General features: G+C 40.6%; 1 protein-coding gene across 3 annotated transcripts in view; it reads right to left on the reverse strand.

Moving 5' to 3' along the window:
* The window catches only part of MAGI2 (membrane associated guanylate kinase, WW and PDZ domain containing 2), a gene marked incomplete at both ends in the record, with an annotated part of 716,521 nt that extends 704,272 nt beyond the window's left edge, over positions 1-12,249 (reverse strand). For all 3 annotated transcript variants that reach the window (XM_079534500.1, XM_079534499.1, XM_079534498.1), the window contains one exon: positions 11,949-12,249. In XM_079534500.1, coding sequence (XP_079390626.1) covers positions 11,949-12,249 — 301 coding nt within the window. The remainder of the gene's footprint in view (positions 1-11,948) is intronic.
* Positions 12,250-20,418: the final 8,169 nt, after the last annotated feature.

Here is a 20,418-nt window from a genome sequence, read left to right on the forward strand (position 1 = left end):
ATCAAACTGACTAATAAAAAACCCAGGTGGAAGTAGTTATGACTATCCCTGGGATGGAGCAGTCAGCAGCTATCACATTATGTTTGGATGGCACTGGAAACAGACTGCTCTTACTGGGGCCAGGAGCAACCTTCAGCAGGCACATGCAGCATTTCTGATGCTGGCAGCCACTTCCAGCCGAGTCAGGCACTGTGCAGCTCAGCATGGGCAGCTCCATTTGGCTCATACATTTCAAGGAATTACTTCATGTGCATCTCATCCTGAAAGCTAGAGAACGCCTGCAATTTATGCTCTCTGGGAAAACTGCACAGTTTCTAGCCCCTGAAAGTCAAATCCTAAAGTTAGGTGATCGATAATAGTGTTAGTCAAATCGATTTTTTTATTTTCCAAATGTAGGAATCTTTGTATTTTCTATCTTGTATGTCTAAAGAGACATAAGGTCTCTTTCATTTTCGAAGATAAGTTTCATATGAAATGCAAAACATTCTTGGAAGTCAAACAGCCCTTGCAGTGTGCAGGTTAGAGCAGCAGGGGAAATTACAAGAGTTTTTTAAAAATCTGATCTGAAAGGCATCTACACTTTGTAATAAAATGTATTCACTTGATCTAGAAAATAATTGAACAAATTCAACAAATGTGCTCTTAATAACAGAAAGACATAAAAGTAATCTAAAATAAAAATTTTTTGTCTTGGAGACTTCAGTGAAATATCTCGGGGTTTTTTTTTTGTTTCTTTGTTTCTTTTTTTAGAGGGTTTTTTTTTTCCCCGCTCTGTTCAGTTGCCATTCTGAAAAGCTTTTGTGCAAATCACGCATTGCAAGTCCACCTCTCCTAACTGCAGGCTGTTTTCAGGAGACAGAAGTTACTGGTAGCTGCTAGACAAAGCAAAAAAAAAAAAAAAAAAAGGGCATGTAGATACACAGAGGCTAGGCTGTTCAACTGTTCCTGGATTTGATCAAAAATTGCCTCTCAGCAGTGACGCAACACTGTTTTCTAGCATAATATGAATAAACCTGTGCATAAACTTTTGACTCAGAACAATGCCACGCTGGTTCCGTGATCCATCAGATCTTGGAAGATGAACAGGATAAGATGTGGTCAGCTCTTGATAGGAAGTCTTCCAAAGAGGAACTTAAAAGCTGCTACTAGTTGGTGACTGAGTAGATGGCTCTCTTGACTCTGTATAACCCACGTCTAGTAATGCTGCAGATAGCACTTCCTCTGAAGTTACAAATATACAACTAAACTCAGAAAGAAATATCAGAAAATACAGACTTCAACAGTTTGTCACTTGGTTGCTTTCTGCTAGGAGAAAGAAAAATAAAAAAAAGGAGAAAGATGGAAATCTTTCAGATATTACTGGAAGGATTCCTACCAGGTGTAGTCCTACACCAAAGGGCACTGGAGATTACTATACAGACTTGCTCCACAGGATGGACTCAAAATCGGATTAAGAGCCTGCCCATTTGGCTTCCCTATCTGTCTGATGGCAGTGGGACAGACACTCACACATACACACACACACACAATGAAGCAAAAAAAAAAAAAAAAAAACCACTCAGTATTCTCCAATGCAGAATGTCCTTATCGCCCTTCAAACACTGTATGTTCACCTGCTGTCACAAATATGCTTGGAATGTATGCACAGACCAAGTGCATGCTGAATTAAGGACAGTGAATGGTCTTTTTGAGAATGATCCCAGTGCAGTTCAGGTCTCTGATAATGCAGTTTGGCTTTTTTCCTTTTAGGTATATGAATTATTTACTTAGTTACCTAGGCCAAACACCACCTTATCATATGTATTCCATAGTGATACGGACCACATAGAATGTTATATATCTTCAGTACTAAACAGTTGTGTATTACTGCTGTGTACTGCAAACCAGCCATCCTTTATCAGGCCAGATACATCAGGTTTTCAAGGTTTCCTTGGTTTCTTTGTCCTATGAATGACTATATCTGTAAAAACTCAATGAATTAATAAAGCAAATGTTGGGCAATAGTGTGCTCACAATCAACATCAGGATCAAACTCCCAGCACACTAACTACATAACGAGTTAGCCACTGAAGGGTGCTATGCAGTCAGCAGTACTGCTAAGTGGTTGCCAAAAGGAGACAGAAACCTTTTCATCAGTATATATGTTAACAACATACTACACTGGATTGTGCCAGTTTTGGTTAAAGAACCTAGAAGTACTGTTGGACATAAAAGGAAATTAAAAACAAACAAAAAAAACCTTCACTGCAGAACCTCAGCTGGATGTAATCATTAATGTTATGCAACTGCTTTCTCCTGAAAAAGAGGGTGGATTCTGCAAGAGCTAAGTTGAGTTGTTTGTACATGGTAAAATCCTACTCTGATCCCTCACTAATAATCTTTAACACAGCACGGGCCTCAAGCACTGAAAGAGGATGTGGAGGGCTTCACTGTAGGGCCAGTTCTTTTTAATGTAAAGACGCACAAAAATATTTTACTCGAGCAATCAACAGAAACTCAAAGTGAAGAGCACAGGTTGCTCTGCCTTACACAATGCTTCGGTTTCACGTCCTTACTTGGTTGCAGTGCTGCTTGCACAGACTTTTACACTGCAGGATTCTTCTTTCTGCTCTTGATAGATCTGAGATCTCTGGCAAGTCATTTCACTCTCTACCCATCATCCGCTGTGTCCCCTCAGCTTCTATCAACTCATAACAGCAGTGACTGTTTCGCTTGCAGTATCTGTCTCTGTGAGATCTGATTTCTGCCCTGTTACACTAATACCATTAATGCTTTCAGTGATAAAGTTTTGTTAAGGATAAATTACTTAAATTTCCAATTGCATTGAAAAAATATAATGCCAATTCTATTGGTAAATCATACATTTTTAGACAGATCCTTTCTGAAAAGTTAGACAGACTTAAAACCCACAACAACAGAGCACACATGATGTAATAATCACTACCACTGCAAGAACCAGCAATATCCTTAGAGTTTTCAAGAGCAATATCTAGTAACCTATATCAGGAAGCCTAAGACGCAAGCAAGTTTTATGTAGTCCCAACTTTTCTCCCCGCACTGAAATTCACTGAGGTTGGCTGGGACACATGGTTAAGTCTCTAGTGCAGACATCTGAATAAGCTCTTTTTGTACAAGATTTTTAGAATCTGGAAGCTATTCAGATGGTTTAATAACAAGTATAATATTAGTGTCTAGAGAGATATATGTGAAGACTTCTGTTTTAATGTCTGAGCTGCAAATCACTTTACCAGTCTCCTCAACACACACACACAAAGGCTGGAATTCTGCAGCTCACTGAAGCCAGTTCCTACAGCTACTGATGAGAAACTTGCTTATTCCTTACTAGTAATCTAGCTAATATTGACCCAGCAGATCCCAACTGGATCTTCTGTGTTTCCTAAGAGAACAAACACCTGCTTCTCCAACTTTTACATTCAGAAACATTAATTTTATTACTCTTCGAACAAATAAGCTAATATCAATCTCTATTGAGGCAAAGCAGCTGTTACACTTCTTCAAGTCGGATTAACTGTACACAAAACCTCTGCGCTATTTCACACATATTTACAGGAGACATTTTTAAATTTTATGGATTCATCTGTTCTGAAGAGTACTTTAGTACGTAAGTACCATAAGCATAACATAAAAACTCAGTACAAATATGAAACCAGAAGACCTTTTAATTGGTATTTTAACTACTGAATTTTAATTTTAATTAACAAAACCCAAAATCCTGATTTTACTTTCTTTTTCCTAACAAAACCTCCAGCACTGTAGTGCATTCTTTTCCTGAAGTCTTTTATGCTGTTTTCACTGGAAAATGACCAAACAGAAAGAGTGTTGAAAAAGCACTTCTTATTGGCTTATCAGAAATTCCAGTAATTCTTCTAGAAGTTTATGGGAAGGGAAATGTTCCTGCACAAGTAAATGGAGCAGATAAAAAGAAGAACTAAATTGTTCAGGAAATATATTCCCTATCTGCAATACAGCTAGGGTTTTTCAAACAGCCTTCTCTACCAGAGGCTATAACAGAAAGACTGAGACAACAGACGTGCTACCAGTAGCAGAAGCCTCACATTAGTTTAAAATGTGTATTTTCTCTTAATTCTATTACTTGATTCTATCTAATTTAGAGTTTCTATCACTAAGACTGAAACACTGACAAACAGAACTACAGATCGTACGTTAACATGACACAGAATGTGTCCAATAACTACTGCTAAGAAAGTCATTATGGCTAACTATACATTTAATATAAAAACTTACATTGTCATAGAAACAAGAGACTCCCAACTCGAAACTGTCATGCTAGAAGGCAGTTCTCACCAAAAGGTTTCAGACTTTTTAGAAACAACAAGTCATATAACAAACCCACACTGAAAGAAAAATCAGAAATACCAGTAAAACAATCATTGTCAACATAATAAACAGCATCCCACCTAATTCTGTCAGCTGCACCGTTCTAATCCTGGCAGAACTGATTTTTAAGGCAAGTTTTGCAGCACAATGAGTAGTTCTGCTCTAAATTTTGGAGATAATTACACTTAACCTAACCAAAGCACATGATAAACTGAAGAGGTATTCATCTCCTGCCCCAATCTACTGCAAGAATTAAACAGCTGCTGCCTTTCCCATTCTGCAAGGATCGCACTCAAATGGCAGGAGCCTACAGGCATCCAACTGCAACAGGCCTCTGCAGTACTCTGAAGCATAAAAAACTGCTGTGATAGAAACAGAATGCAGAATTAAAATAGTGAGTCTAATCCTTGTTTGTACTAATGCACCATTTTGGAAGCATGAGAGATTTATGTAACATTTGTTTATGCTGATTAAGCATAAAGGACTTAGAAAGTAAGAGAAACTAATTCAGCCATTTCATTTATTACTAGTTAAGGAACTATCCATGTGAAAGTAAAACACAGAAAATATTTGATGCATTTTGTCTCAATTTATATTAAAGTAAACAAACAAACAAGAAGAGCTTATATGGCAAAAAGATCTCCTGAAATGGGACCTAGACTTACTTTTCCAACGATAGGTTGGCTCTGATCATCTTTCGAGGTCCCCTCCAGCCTGGGCTGTTCTATGATTCTATGACTGCTACACACATATATATTAAAGTCATCTTGAGAATTCCTTTCAAACGTGTTTTTCTTTGCAGTTTCTCAAGGCAAACCATTGCACCCCACTTCAGTGAGAACTTGAGAAGTAAACACAGACATATTAAGAATAATTATGATTTCAGGTACAGAAGAAAGGATAATAACTATTCATTGGAATGAGTCAACTGCAGAGATTTTAAAGGGCCAGCGTTAGCCTAACTTAAGATTTCAACATATTTTGAGGAACAAAGGCAGACCAAGGAAATACAGTCCCAGCACTGATTTCCCAGTATTGGAGAATTTCCCCAGGCTGTAAAGTCTCTCTTGAATAAGACAGAAAATGTGGCTGCTAAAAACAGTAATAATTTTGTTAAATAACCTCTTGACTTTTTTTCCTGAGACTTTTTCTCTCACCTTTTACCTCATCCATCTTGTACCTTGTCTTATTTCCCTCTTTATTGAGGTCACGTGTTGTGGAACTAATCCAAGACCTCCAGCAGAAACATCTGAAGTTGATAGGTGAAATGAAACAGCATTACACAGATATTAACAGTAATAATATATATAAATGAGAAGACAACTCAAGAGTTGTGATGACCACAACATACCTCTTCATGAATCTGCATGCATCCAAGCAATCTGCATTTATTGACTGAGAATGCAGAAGTAATGCATTTGTGATTTAGACATTGTAAAAAGGGTAAATATGTGGCAGATATACACAAGCAACAGCCTTCTGTCAACTAAGCATTCAGTAAGGAGTCCATATTATGGATAAAAAGTTTGAATAAATACAACCTTAGACTAGCAATTTAAAAGCATTAAAACAGTAAGAAAAATCTGTGTTAGAGATTATCAATTACTAACGAAAAATTCTGTTCACTTCAGAAATGTCAGATTGAGTTCTTTTTTGTTAAAGCCCTTCACACTCTTCCTTTTCTTTTGCTGCTCTCTGCCATTTCACTTTCCACTGTGGTAGCCTCAACTTAAACTGGGAAAGTAACACAAATGGCCAGAGAGAAAGAACTCCCTCTTTTTACTGGTAAATTTCCATGAGGTTGAAAGAAAGCTAACTTGAAACAAACAAGGCGAGCAGAAGAAATACTGTTAACAATAGAGTCATTTTGTGCATTCCAGAGATCAGAAGACGACTCGGGCTCACAGCCCTGGTTATTTCAGAAAATTCAGTTAAGGCCAGCATTGCAATGACATTCAGCAATGAAAATGAGAGATAGCCATTTTGGTACTGAAATCAATACCTTCAAACTCTGCACAACAGACTGCACCTGCTTAAGTAGGCATCTGTCTACTCAATCATATTTTAAAGTTCATGATGACTTTATTTTCTACTGCAATATAGTGTATAATACTGTGCATCGACTGGACACCAGAAGGAAGAAGTTAATTTTAAGTACATTACATAGATGCATCAAAACATACATGATGAACTCCCTAAATCACTGCAGAAATCCATAATAATCATTATAATCATCCCCAAAAACATTATCACACAACATCTTACCCACTCTCAACCTACAACACAGATGTTGCATGCTGATATATTCATAAACATGTGTTAGATACATAGAAGAAAAAAAACTTTTTTCCAGAATGTTAGTACAGTCAAGGCATACCATTCTGTCCTCAGACCCTAACCTTCAAAAATCCCTTTGTTTATATAGCTATGAGGAACAGAAGAACAAGAAACATCTGCTCCCACAACTAGTGCAGCATTCTACCTCCATCATCCTTCCTAAATCACAGTTATGACCACGTCCTCATATAAATCCCTTTGGAAGGAGCACTTTTTCCATGTACGCACTTCCATATACAAAAAACATAGATGAACAATTAATCAACTTTTTCATGTCACGGAAGTAGCTCCTCATCTGCAAGGAACAAGGAAAAGATCATAAGTGCTGAAAGCAGAAGCTCAGAATCCGTATCTTTCATCAAATGTTGAATTAATGTAGGTGAACTGAAAGCATGTATAAAGTAAGGCAGACACAATTTTACCTACTCACACTGATACTTTTGTCAAGAGTATCAACAGACAGATGTGAGTATGAGATGAACTTATCAGTTACTCAATAAAACTAATCAAGGTACTCTAATTCTTTCATTTCTTCAAGGAAATGATGCCATAACAAAGTCATGCCCCTGTCCTTTAATGGCACATTTGTAATTCTCAAAGAAGAAAAAAGACAGATGAATGTAATTCTATTACCAGTGGACACAGAGTTCCTGACATGAAACATCACTATCTTTTGGGAGGAGCCGAAGAGTAAATCACTGGATACATGAGTCACAAGCCAGTTAGAATGGTCTTTAAAAACAGATGGGCAAACGTAAGAATGGCATGAAGTAATGGTAAAAGAAGAACATAATTTGATTTCTACGGTAAGTTAAACCTGAAGAATCAAAAAGTAGGAAAAAGGAGTAGATCTGAAGTACTTTTTTTTTTTTCTTTTCTTTTTTTCTCAAAGAGTATCACCGTTCCTACCAGAAACGCAATCATGCAGTTTTTCATAGTTCTTTGGGTTTGCTCTCTGTATGAGACCTGTGATTTTTATTTGGGAAAATCATGCAGCTTACCATTTGTTTAGATTAGGGAGGGAAGTTGTATACAATGTTCACATCTTAGAAGACAGCATTTATTGACACCCAGGAAGAAGGAAAAAAAAAAAAAGATAATCTGCATGCATATCATACCTTAATAAATGGAGAAGAAAATTACTGGTGAAATTAAATGACCAAATAAGCATCTTAAAAATATAACAGTACGTACAGAAATATGTATGAAGAGATCTGAAGGAACTTACTAATATTTTAACCAGCTGACATGCTATTTACACACGCAGGGTATCATTATGGAAAAAAAAGAAACTATGACTGTACTTCTCTGAAAGGCATGTCAGAGACTTAAAGAAAAGAAAATAACAGTTAACTGTAAAGTTGGTTTTAATTACAAAATTCAGGGACAAACTAATTAAAAAGTAAATATTTGTTAATACAGGCAAGTCCCTTATTGCACTGTGTACTAAATCCTTTTTGCATAAGGAGCAACAGTTGATGCTCGAAGTTGGATGATCTAGAGACAAATAAGACACAATAGAAAGTGTCAATATAAAGTATCAGTGCTACTGAATCCACTAATTCCATGTGGCAACACAACTACCTAGTTACTTATAGAAGTAAATTAAACTGTTCAATTAGATCACCTGGCTACTCATTATGTTTAAAGCACTGTCCTTGGAGAAGAGGTGTGTCACGCAACAGTGACAAGACAAAATCTGCTGCATGACTCCCGAGTTCTGAAATCCATGTTTTCAGCCCCTTTGTTGTGATTCTGCTAAGTCCATAATTCTCTACAAAGAATAAAGAACCTGGTTTATTACAGTTGAATCGGCAGTTCCTGAAACCTTTCAAAGTAAAAACAAAGCTGAGTTGCAGTCTGTGCACATCACGGACCCACGCTGCCTACTGATGGGAACTACTGGAGAAAGATCCTACGGATCTGAGACAGCAGTGTTAAACAGAGAGTAGAACTGGAGACAGCGCTGCTCCTAATAGGATTCTTAGTGTGATTACTTATCCAAATTAGGATGCCTTTCCTTAACACATTACTTTTACAACCAAGCATCTGTGCATCTGTGGGAAGAAAGCACTTAATCTAAAATGTTCCACATGTGAAATCAACCACAATTGAAAATAAGTATTTCTTTCAGATAGCGTAAGGATCTTTTCTTCACCAGAGTAAGCAGAACTTCAAAACACATAAAACTTGCAAATATACCTGGCTAATTTGATTGCTGTACAACATTCTGACACAGGAAGACTATATCCTAAAAAAGACATAGGCCTTTATAGAGGAAATCCTGTCTCCTTTATATGATGTCTAGGACAGTTTTGTCATTGACTTCATCAAAGCCAAGATTTCATCCAATGTGTTTTAAGGGAATCTCTGATTTAGCCAATAGTAGCACAACCAGTAGTTTGTAACGAATAAATAAAACAATAAAAAGGAAACAGTCTCCAAGAAATGTTTCTCCATGAACTCTCACAATTAGCTTTGAATTATAACAATAATGGTTCCAAAGTGTTTCCTCCCAGTGCAAAGCCAGGCAACGGTTTCCTGTGTTAAACTGTTTTTATTGGGTGTCATACTTACAAGAGTACTATGGAGGATTTCATCATGGAACTGCTAATTAGTTTCTCGAGATGTTTACTCCTTCTCACAATACACAGCAATTCCTACTTCACAAGTTTATTTTTTCTAAGTTAACACTTTTAGCTCCCATTAAGCAGTAACATTCCACCGGACTCATTTTAGAAGTATTTCACCCCTCAAAGATGCAAGCAAAGATGAAGCACTGCATTATTTCAGGTGTATAATCAAACACAGCATAATAAAAAATTATGGAAGTACCTTTCTTTCCTGTACTTCCTACACTAAATTAATATCTATAAACTGAATTAGCCAGACCTTGCTTTCATCTACAGGTGAAATTTCAGTCAAAACTTTCAAATAAGTCTCCTAAGCATCCCATTATAAATAGTAGCACTCTACTTTCACAGTTTATCTCTGTGACTTCATACTCAGCCAGCTCTGTAGAAGCAGCTCCAGTCATGTCACATGGTGCATTCAAGGTCATACTATTTTAATTTACAGAGGTATCATTGATAAATTATGCGGAAACAATGATAATAGAGTCATTAACCTTGTTCCAGCACACTAAAGGTGTTTTATAACTAAAACGAGAATAAAGTTATAAAAACATAAAGATTTGATAGCCCAGCTTTTTCTCTCCTACACACTGCCACAAAGTACTGTTGGTGATTTTATCCTGGTGAGTAACGTGGCTCTCTGCCGGCTGTGCTTTTAACCAAGAGTGCAGTGACTAGACTGAATTACACTGAAGGAGGAATCAGGTGATTAAACGCACAAAACATTGACCTTTTTTTAAATATAGGAAGTTGGATCCAGAAGGCCTCTCCCTTTGGCAAAGTAAAGGATGCTGGAGCACAGGAAAGATCATTCAAACCAAGAAGTGTCAGTCCAAAGATCTATGCAGAGTTGTCATTTCCAAACATGCAGTCATCTGGCTAGTACTGGAGGACTCACATCAAAAGTGCAGTGTGTTAACATGCTGAAGTATATATATACTACTATATTACACATACATATAAACCAGGTGGGATTTAGAATTCATTCTCCAAGTCTCATTCAGGAAACCTGCAGTAATCCACAGACTAAAAGCCTGACTAATGTCCCTAATTCACGTATGACAGACATCTGTATTAAGGGTACACATATTAGTGAATCACTTGGGATTGCTTTGACTTGAAGTGAAATACCTGAAGAATAGTGAGGAGGTGGGACAGACTGACTGATGTATTATACCATCGTAACCTGAAGTTGGCATCAGTGAAGATTAGTATCTACAGCATTTCTGCAAAGAAGAACGTAAATTGTTTAGCAGACAATATACCCTTGTCTTCTTGACATTTCCATTGCTGCTTCTTTTAATCCAGATGCTGCAAGAGCTCTCACACTAAAATTGATGAAGAGAGGCAACAGAGATGACCAGAGATGACACCACACTCCAATACAGAATTCATTACACTCTTCTCCACTTATCACATGAACTATTATCTCTTTGCATCCTCTGACTATCAACATAGGATCCACAACATACTTCACTACTTACCCAAAAGGATCAACAGGAAAACCACAGAGCATGTCTTTATTAAGGTATTTGACCTTATGTGGGCAAACAGATATATCTTAAAGCGCATTCTGAAGGCCTGAAAATCAAGCTTCCTATGAATTTTCCCATGTTCAGGTAAACTAATAACTGGTATATGTTTCAAGCATTCAAAAGTGTCACAAATGCCACTTCAAACAACGCTTTCCATCAAAATGAGGAAGTTAAACCGCAAAATTATGACACAGCAACATGCCTTTACGTCCTCCAAGCAAAGACTACTGGCTGTCGCTATGGAGCACGCACACCTCCGATGAATGAGATCAAACCCCTTCCCATTACAGAAACCCCCAAGTTTGGGACGAGCTCGGTGCAGGGCTGAGCCGCGCGCTCCGAAGATGCGCACAGAGCCGCACTGAGCCGCCGCAGCGCGCCCGTCCGAGGGCACGCGGTTTCCCAGCGGAGCTCCACCGCTGCGCTGCGCGGGGCTGCGCCAGCAGCAGCTTCACTGCACGTGCTCACTCGCAGCTACCCCAAGTCGGCTGAGTTGGAAGAGGCAGAAACAAACACGAAAACAGCATCTGCTGCACCTACTGACTTTCCTGGAAATGTATGGGAGCTATTCAAGCACTCAAAAATAAATAAGCGCAAACTGGAGAGGCAGAAGAGTTCTTTCCAGAAAGTTTCTCCCCGCCTCTCCCTCCCACTTCTCCCCAGGATCAGGCGACCGTTCCCACGAGGCTCCAGGTGAACCACTTCTCCGCCAGCGGCACGCTCAGGCCACCGCCCCGCCGCCCGCTCCCGGTCCCGGCCAGCCGCCCCACAGCGCAGCGCGGCCCCGCTCCGCTCTGCGACCGCTCCTCCGGCCCCGCGGCAGCGCCCGCAGCCTCGGAGCGGCGCCCGGCCCGGCCCCGCGGCGCGGCCCCCCCCCCCCGTCCCCTCGCAGCGGCATGGCGAAGCGCTGTCACTGACGCACATTTAATTCGCCCGGCTGCGGGCACAGCGGAGCGCCGCTCTCCTCCCCCAGCCGCCGGCGGCGGCTGGGGGAAAGTCAAACTGCCGCAACAAAGTTGCTCCCCCCCCGGCCGCCGCCCCCCGTTCCCCCCAGCCCGGCCCGGCCCCCCGGCCGCCGCCTTACCTTGCTTGACGCACTTGAGGCGGATCGGGTCCTTGCAGTGCTTGATCACGGCCAGCACATCCCTGATGGTGAGCCCGGCCACGGGGGTCTCGTTCACCTCCAGCAGCAGCTCCTCCGGCACCAACTTGCTGCCGCCCTCATAGGCCACCTTGCCGGGCTTCACCTCGCCCAGGTACGGGAACTGCCCGTTCTCGGCGCCCCCTTTCAGCTCGAAGCCCAGCTGCCCCTCCGGGTTCCGCACGATCACGATCTCGTGGACTCGGCTCGTCCAGTGGCTTTTTTTCTTCAAGCCCTTGGACATTGCCGTGGGGATGCTCTGCCCGACTCCCGCTCTGCTTGCCGCTCTCTCCTCCCTCTCTCTGCCCCCCTCCCCCGGGGCTCCTCTGGGGCACGCTCGGGGCAGGCTCGGGGCTGCGGCCGGCGAGGGGAGCGGGCGCCGCGGCCCCGCGGGGCGACGGAGCGGGGACGGGGAGAGCCTCTCTGCCCAGTCCGAGCGGCCGCCGGCGCTTTAGCTGATATCCATGGCAGCCGCGGCAGCCGGGACCCTGCGTGTGGATGTACTAGTTGTAGAGAAACTGGCAGCGGGGAGGGAGGGAGAGAAAGAGGGAGGGGAAAAGGGAGGGAACGGCCGCGGGGAGGAGGAGCGTGGCGGCGGCGGCGGAGTCGGGCGGGCGCCGCCTCGGCGTTCCCTCCTCGCCTGACCCGGTAGTGAAGGCCGAGAGAGAGGCTGCCTGGCACAGCCGGCAGAAGGCGGAGAGCGGCCGGGCGAGGGGAGGGTAGGCGGCTCGGTGCTCCCGGCCCGGCGGCTCTGCTGCCCCGCGAGGCGGCACCGGCCGACAGGGGGAGCCCGGGGATGAGGTGTCGGAGGCCGAGCTGCCCGCCGGTTGCACCGTAGCGCCTGCCGGCCGGGCCTCTCACCAGGCTGGCATTCCTGCTGCTCCCCGCCTCCGGCACATCTCGAGCCCTCTGAGCCGCGCTGATCCCGGGTCCCATCCGAGGTGACCCGGCCGCCGTCCGTTCCGGCAGGGCTTCCCCGAGCCCGGCCTGCCGGGGGCTGCACGGGAGTGGTTCCCATCAGCCTGCCCAGGGAGGAGAGCTGCAAGCTGATGAGGTGCGCTGGTGGCTCGCAGCACTGCAGTGAGAAGTTCTGGGCAGCAGTTCAGGAAATGGAGCAACGGATTTCAGCGAGGAAGAAGGAGGCTGTGGAATGTGTGGAGGGGTTGGTTGGGAGTTCTGCTTCTGACGAGGGAGAATCCAGTGACAGGCTTCAGGTTGTCACAGGAAAAATAAAGCAGCCGTTTTCTTAGATCTCAGCGTTACAACGTACACAGACCCTGCCACTCTTTCCTGCTCTGAGGTCTCACACTTCAGTTTATTGAGTTGTATTGTACATGGGCATACTTTTTAATGCTGGTTACTGTGCCCACGGGACAGAAGCAGTATCACAGCTGGTGGGCAGTGAATGTTGTAGAGGGCACAGTGAAGAGAGGAGTGGTAGTGGTGTGTTCTCTATAAAATCATCTTGCTATCACCTACCAGATCTCATTTGGTGCCATCTGCTTGGCTCTAAATCGTACATAACCTGAGCTACCAAAGAGCAGCATTTCCAACCCCAAGTGCTTCTGTCTAAGCATTCAGAAGCAGGTGATAGTCCAGCCCCCTGCTCCTGTGCACATTTAATTTGTTCTGTCATATGCCTAACACGTGTGCAAGCAGTGTAGTGTAGCAGTTGGCACGTATTTCTGAGAAGCTTGTCTTGCTGAAAAAGATAATTTCCATCTAAAGGGAAGATTGACAAATACAGGCAGAGCAACCTCCTGACTTTGAGAAGTGTAGTTTTTGCTTTTGCAAGATACAAGAGAAAAGAATATATGAAAGGGTCTACTGGCTGGGTACAGGATGGGGGAAGGTAGGAGAAATGTCATGTGTTACAGCATGTGATGTAAAGCTGATAAGATATTTTTAAAATTTCAATTAAAGTGACTGCAATGAAATTTTTCACAAACTGTATCACTGTTTTCTGTCTTGGTTCCTATGGAAACAGTCCTTTATGCGATCATGCTTGGCTATGTCTCCTTTATTTCTCCAGTAACTTTTGAAGCTGTTGGGCAGTTTCCACTAAATCTATCTCAAATATAATTAAGTTATTACATGAAAATAGGCAGCTGGCTAGGTCTGAGAGATCCTGTAAATGTCCCAAAGGCTGCAATATGAACTTTCTTTTTATTAAATAGTATTCACATGGATGAGAGAGACCATAGAAATGTTTCAATAATGACAAAAGTTTAAATTACAACTCATTATCAGCCTCAGTATAAATCTGTGGGAAAGTAGAATTTTTTGAGTTTGTATTCTCCCAGTATTACTTATTTGATGTCCTCCTGCAGTCAGAGGTAAGTACAAGTAGAAAGGGTATGTGCAGAGGGGAATAAATACATTTACAAACATCTGTATTCTGCAGATTATTTCATCTGTTTTGTTGAGTGGACCTGGGCATTGATGCAAAGCTCTCTATGACAAAACTAGCTTTAAAGTAAAAAAAAAAAAAAAAAAAAAAAAAAAAGAGAGAGAGAACATGCAGAAGGGAGGGGAATTCGAAGGCACATGGACTAGGATTGAGAGATCGAGAGTTGACTAGGATCTGGAGTTGAGAGGGACAGATATTGCAGCAGCGATCTCCTTTTCTGTATACCATGGGAGTGTCCGCCTACTGAGACAACTAAGGGATACAGTATTTCTCTGCAGCATTCTTTCATAGTAGAGATAAGTTTTTTAAAGATTTGGGCTGACTGTATGTGGATAAAGTCTTGCTGTTATACCATCACTCATTCATATTCTCAGGACTTAGGGTAGTAAAGCACTAATGGAAATGCAATTTCTTTTCATCTTGATTTTGAAATATATTGCGGGGAAATTAAACCTCATATAGGGTTCATTTGTAGCAGCTATACTCAAAGACAGTTGCATTTTTACAGCAGTAGACGGGTAGCTGTAAAACAAGATTATCTTTGTCACTGGCAGAGCAAATATCCAGCACGTGGCTGAGTGGCTGAGTTTGCATATTTTCTGCATAGCCCCTGAAGAGCCTGAATAAAGCTGTTGAACTTGCCAAGACCCTTTTGTTAGTCCCTTCCTTTGGATCTCACCCTAGAAAAGTATGAGCCAGTCCCAAGTGTGAATGTGAGGGTATCTACCACAAAAGATTTCCTATAGTTAGACGTAACAACAGCACGTAATGAAACACGTTCACCAAATACAGCGTAAATGTCTTTTATTATCCTTTTGCAACTGATCCTATAAACACAGAAGCCTGTAAATCACTATACTTCTGGGATTAAAGTTGTGCCGATCCCATAAGTAAGCTGAAGCGTGAGACTTTGGTAAATGTATTTTGTAGCTGTAAAATTATCTTTTCCTATTCTAACACTATGGAGTCAGTAAAAAAAAAAACTGAATTCTATCTGTGTTTAGAACATGGCCCGTTTTCAGATAAGTGAATTTCCTCAAGTGGAAAATGATGTATTGCATGTGCCAAAGGGGAAAATACATATATATAGTATTTACTATTATTTATTCAGCATGGAGTTCTTCTCTTATCTTGTACGTGTATTTGTAACATTGGACTTGAACTGAGAAAATGTGAAATTTCCTTCTTCGGCACATACTTCCTCTGTGACTGGACATGAATGTTTTCATCTCTTATTTTTTACGTTTTTAAGTAGGCATGATTAATTTGGTTTCTCTTTCACTGTTTTCTATTTAGTATGTCAGCTGCTCAGCATCCTTATTCTTACGTGAGGCTTCTGGACACCACAGCCAAGCACATATGTTGATCTAGGACCTGAGTGCATATGTTGGTCTAGGACCTGGCAGAATTCAGATGTTTAAATCCAAATTCAGGAAGAAAAAAAAAAAGTCTATTCTCTTAGTTGCCTAAAAATATTGCAGTAGGTAACCTTACCGCTGGCAGAGCTCCAGAGTCTCTTAGCTGGTTTAGTTACCTTTTGCTGGGAGTTTTAAATGCTCTTAGGATCCCTTTCTTTCTTCTGTTAAAAACCGCAGTCCTAACCTTTGCAGTTTTTTATGATATTATCTTCTGCTACTCATGTCTTTAATGAGACTGATTTTGAAATATTATTATGAATAATACTGTCCTTTCCAAATTCTGGCTTCTGATTCTGAGAATTTTTGTTTCAGAATACTAAAACATTCAACTAATTATCTAAAGCATTTTTTCCCAAGTCCTTAAAATTCTGAATGTTTTGATGAAAAAGACACTTTTTTTTCTATTTTACCACAAAACCAAAGAAGATTAAATAAAGTAATCCATAGTTTTAGCCATCTGAGCTTCAAAATAAACTTCTGTTTAATTGTAGAATTTTCTAATGTGTATATATGTGATTTGAATTACACAACTTATTACTGTTGTGTCAGTAGCTCTTGTAGAGGTCAAATCTGTGAAGAATATGTGAAGAAAATCGCCTCCATGCCATATGAAAAATAAGTGGAACCTTCAGAAAGGAAGAAGAGGTGAAAGGGAAGGTTTCATCTAAATAGAATAGTTTACAATTAGTTTGAAACATTACAGGAGACATTTTGTTTTCTCCTGACCATCTCTGCATTGATCTTTGGTTTAAATGTGATCTTTTCCAGTTTCCTTTCTCTCTTTTCTCATCAAGCCTTGGTATTACATACTTCCTGTGCTGTTCTTGCTAGCTGCTGAAATGTTAATTAAGGTGAGATAAGGAAAACTTGTTGGAGGTCACCAACCTCCCCAGGGACTAAGTTGTGGGAGAGCAGCTGTCAAAATAAATTTGGTAAGAGCCATTAAAATAAACAAATGATGGCCTCTTTCCACAGAGATTTGGATGTAAATTGCATACCAGTATACACCCACAAAAGGAGACAGAAGTAGACAGAAACAGAACTTCATAGAATACCATACCAGAAAATAATCCTTTCAATCTGGCCTGACACTAGAAAGATAGCAAAAAAAACTACAAGTATCTGTTACTGTGAATGGGAGGAGTACAACTTACACCATGAATTACTGCTGTTGAAACCCTAATGGCACACAGTGCCTGGGTGGCTGGGATTTTTAAAAATATCAAATTAAGTGGCTGGGTAACTGCCTGTGTTTGAAATGACTGCTTCTCCATTACCATGGCTCTAGTTTGTGTGCTTGGCTACCTTAAATTACCCCGTGGTGACTGGTATGCCTCGATGGATAGCACTAGGTATTGAAGCACTGGATAATGCTGATTAGCCTGTATCTTGCACCGAATTGGAATTTCCAGTATCTCCATTTCGTTTATAATGTTTAGTATTAAGTGATTTATCTCAGCTAAAATATATAAATATTTACTTCTAGTCTCGTAGAAGATAATATCTTAAATTAACAAACCTCTGAATTCTTCCTTGTTACTTGCATTTTCATTTCCCTTGGATTAGACTGAAATAAGGCTTTTCTCTTTCATGTCTATAATCAGTTGCATTTTACATTTCATATGAACAGTGCTGCTGAGATTGATCTCGCGATGTAGCTGGGAAAGAAGATGAATATTTTATGAACGTATAAAAGATAAAATGAAAGCACATTATTCTAGAGATGTTCTGATCATGTTCCCAGTAAAGTTGTGGCAGCATGTCCATTCAGACCCTTATTTTCATATTTCTGTCACACCTTTCACAGAAATCACCTTTCCATGTCAGAATTCTTGTGCTTTAATGTGGCTGCAAAGAGCATGAAAGTTAATAGATACTTCTGAAGCTAGAAATGTTGTTTTTTCATACAGACATCACTGTGGAGATTCATAAAAGGTCACATGTTTTCAAAAAATTAAAACATGATGCCGTGAGGATTTTAGAGAAGATGGCTCTAATATGCACAATCTCACCCAGTGCTTGTCACTCTGTACAGAATGAGCATGAACAAACCTTGGCACAAATATTTACACTTTGGTCAGTTTTGCTCTCAGTGTAAGTAGTGCTGAATCTGACCAAATTCTCAACTTGTTGACCTCAGCAAGCCTGAAGCTTTGGACAACTTATTGGGGTGATGTCTTATTTCCATTGCACTGCCAAGCTTTTACATTCATTAGAGTTGCTGAACTGTGCCGTCCTATTTCAGCAGGAGGCAGAGGGTTTTCCCCTGCCAAGCAGGACAGGATCCAGCAAGGCTGTACTCCCTGCTGTGGATGCTTTTCACAACTGTAAAAAAACATCCAGATTGTTTCCAGAAGCTTGTTGTGCTGAAAGATTGTCTAGCCATGGATATATGTTGAGGAAAAAGTCTTATCACACTGAGGTGAGTGCCAAGCATGCTTTTGAGTTACTAGGGCTTCATTCCGGAGTGTTAATATATAAATACCCCAAAACCTGAATACCAGGATGAACATAGAGACTATTAATCCTTTCTGTCTGCCATTCACACAGAATGTGCTCCAAATGATGTGGCATAAAAGCTTTTGCATCACCATACTTATGCATAGCATCCTGATAGGTAATCATTACTGATATTTTCTTCAGTTCTGTTTGTATACACTTAGAGTTGATGCATGCGTGATTAAAAGCATGTGATGGGCTCTGCTTTGTGCTTGGGATGGTAATTTAAACAAAAGTGCATTCAAGGAGGCTGAATTATGTTATTGTTCAGTTTTGGCATTATTTTCAGAGTATGAAAATTCATGCTCAGTCATGCTACTATTGTCCATTTTACTCACTAAGAACATTTCTTCACAGGTGCTTCCATCAACAATAGCTCACAGAACAGGATTGCACTGTTGCCAGATCCATAATGCTGAAGGTCTGCTTTCAGATGACTTTTCAAGTAAAAAAAGGGCTGTATCTTCTGCTGATATAATGACCTAAATCTAATGATTTGAATATAGAAGATTCAATCAAGATTTCAGTTCAAAATTTTTGTCTTGTAAATTGTATGGCTGTTCCAAATTCCCAAAGAGTACCCGGGGCAAGAGCACAGAACCCTGGCTTGTCCTGAGGATGAGCAGTTGCACTCAATTTGAAGAGGTCTGCATCAAAATTTAGTTCCTTCTGCTCAGCTGAGAGATCTGTGTTGAATGCAGAGAGTATAAAAATAGATGAAAAAGTTTCAGAAGTCAAATGACTCTGATGTTGTCTTTGGAAATGTGTTTGCATGTGCTGTGAGGAAAAGATATTGTACTTTATCATTGCCTCATTATATGTTAGCTGGAAATGAAAGAAATACTGTCTTTGCTAGACTGGCAGAGGCGTTGAATTTTTTATCACTATTCAAAAGGAAAATGGTTCTAACTAACTGATTGTGTAGTTATAAACACACACAAAAAAAGGAACAGATTGCATACACAATCAAATAATGCTAGAATTTTCCTGCAGATTATTTAATTAATTTGAGATACTTCATTTAAGGACAGGCATTTTGGTTTGCTTCTGCGTAAGTGTTTGAGCTCTCATAACCTTCATGCCTCAATCATATTCTATGTTCTCACAAATATTTATTTGCAAGCCTTACTTTTCCTTGCTGTAGCCAGGTTCTCATTTGCTGAACACAGTAGCACCTATTCTTTTGCCTTTTCCAGTGAATGCTTTGTGAATCAGTGCCTTTGTTCCACAGCTCTGCTGCTGAGACTTTATGTCGCTCAGTCCATTGCTTTTCACCCCAAAGTATTTAATGAGGTAATGTAAAAAGTATGAACGTGCCACCGAATAAATAAAGATGCTAAAGGTGCATTATGGTTTTGAAATGAATTTTTTGGTAGGGTGGAGAGGAAGGCAGAAAGAACTATTGTCATCAGAAAAAAATACTTCAAAAGGAATCAAGTGACTTCCTAAACACCAAGTTATATTCGATTTGGGATGTGTCTGGTTTTCCCTTCCACCTTCAACTTAAATGATCTTCCAGGCAGATAATTACTTGCATTTCCAGTAGGACTTCTTCAATCCCTTGACCTTTGTGCTGTACAAGTACATAATTGTGTATGTGGTTCATGCTCTGAAAGCTTTATAATTCAAACAGATGTCGTAAGTAGTAGGGGTAAAAACGGGCAGAATCGCATATCTCCAAGATCACTTTCTGAGCATAGGAAAGAATTTGAGGGTGTTGAACATTGGAAGAGGTTGCTCAGAGATGTTCCAGAGTTTTCATCTTTGAAGATAATTAAAAACCATCTGTTTTTAAGCAAATTAGCCCTAAGCAATTTACTGCAGTTTACCTTACTCGGAGCAAGGTGGAAGGACTAGGTAATTTCCAGAGGCCCCAGAACCTTATCATTTCAGTGATTCTGATTGAACAGAGTCAACTGAATGTATGTCTCTGGAGTCATGTGACCTAGCTCTATCCACTGAACCACATCTTCTGTGCCATAAGGCTGTACAAAACCAATACTGTTATGAATAGAGATCAGTTCTGCTATCATTAGATCGAGTAGTGCTTCTTCATACTGACTGTCCCATTGACTCCCATATTAAA

Source organism: Tetrao urogallus (assembly GCF_951394365.1).
Source record: "Tetrao urogallus genome assembly, chromosome: 1".
Classification (NCBI taxonomy): Eukaryota; Metazoa; Chordata; class Aves; order Galliformes; family Phasianidae; genus Tetrao; species Tetrao urogallus.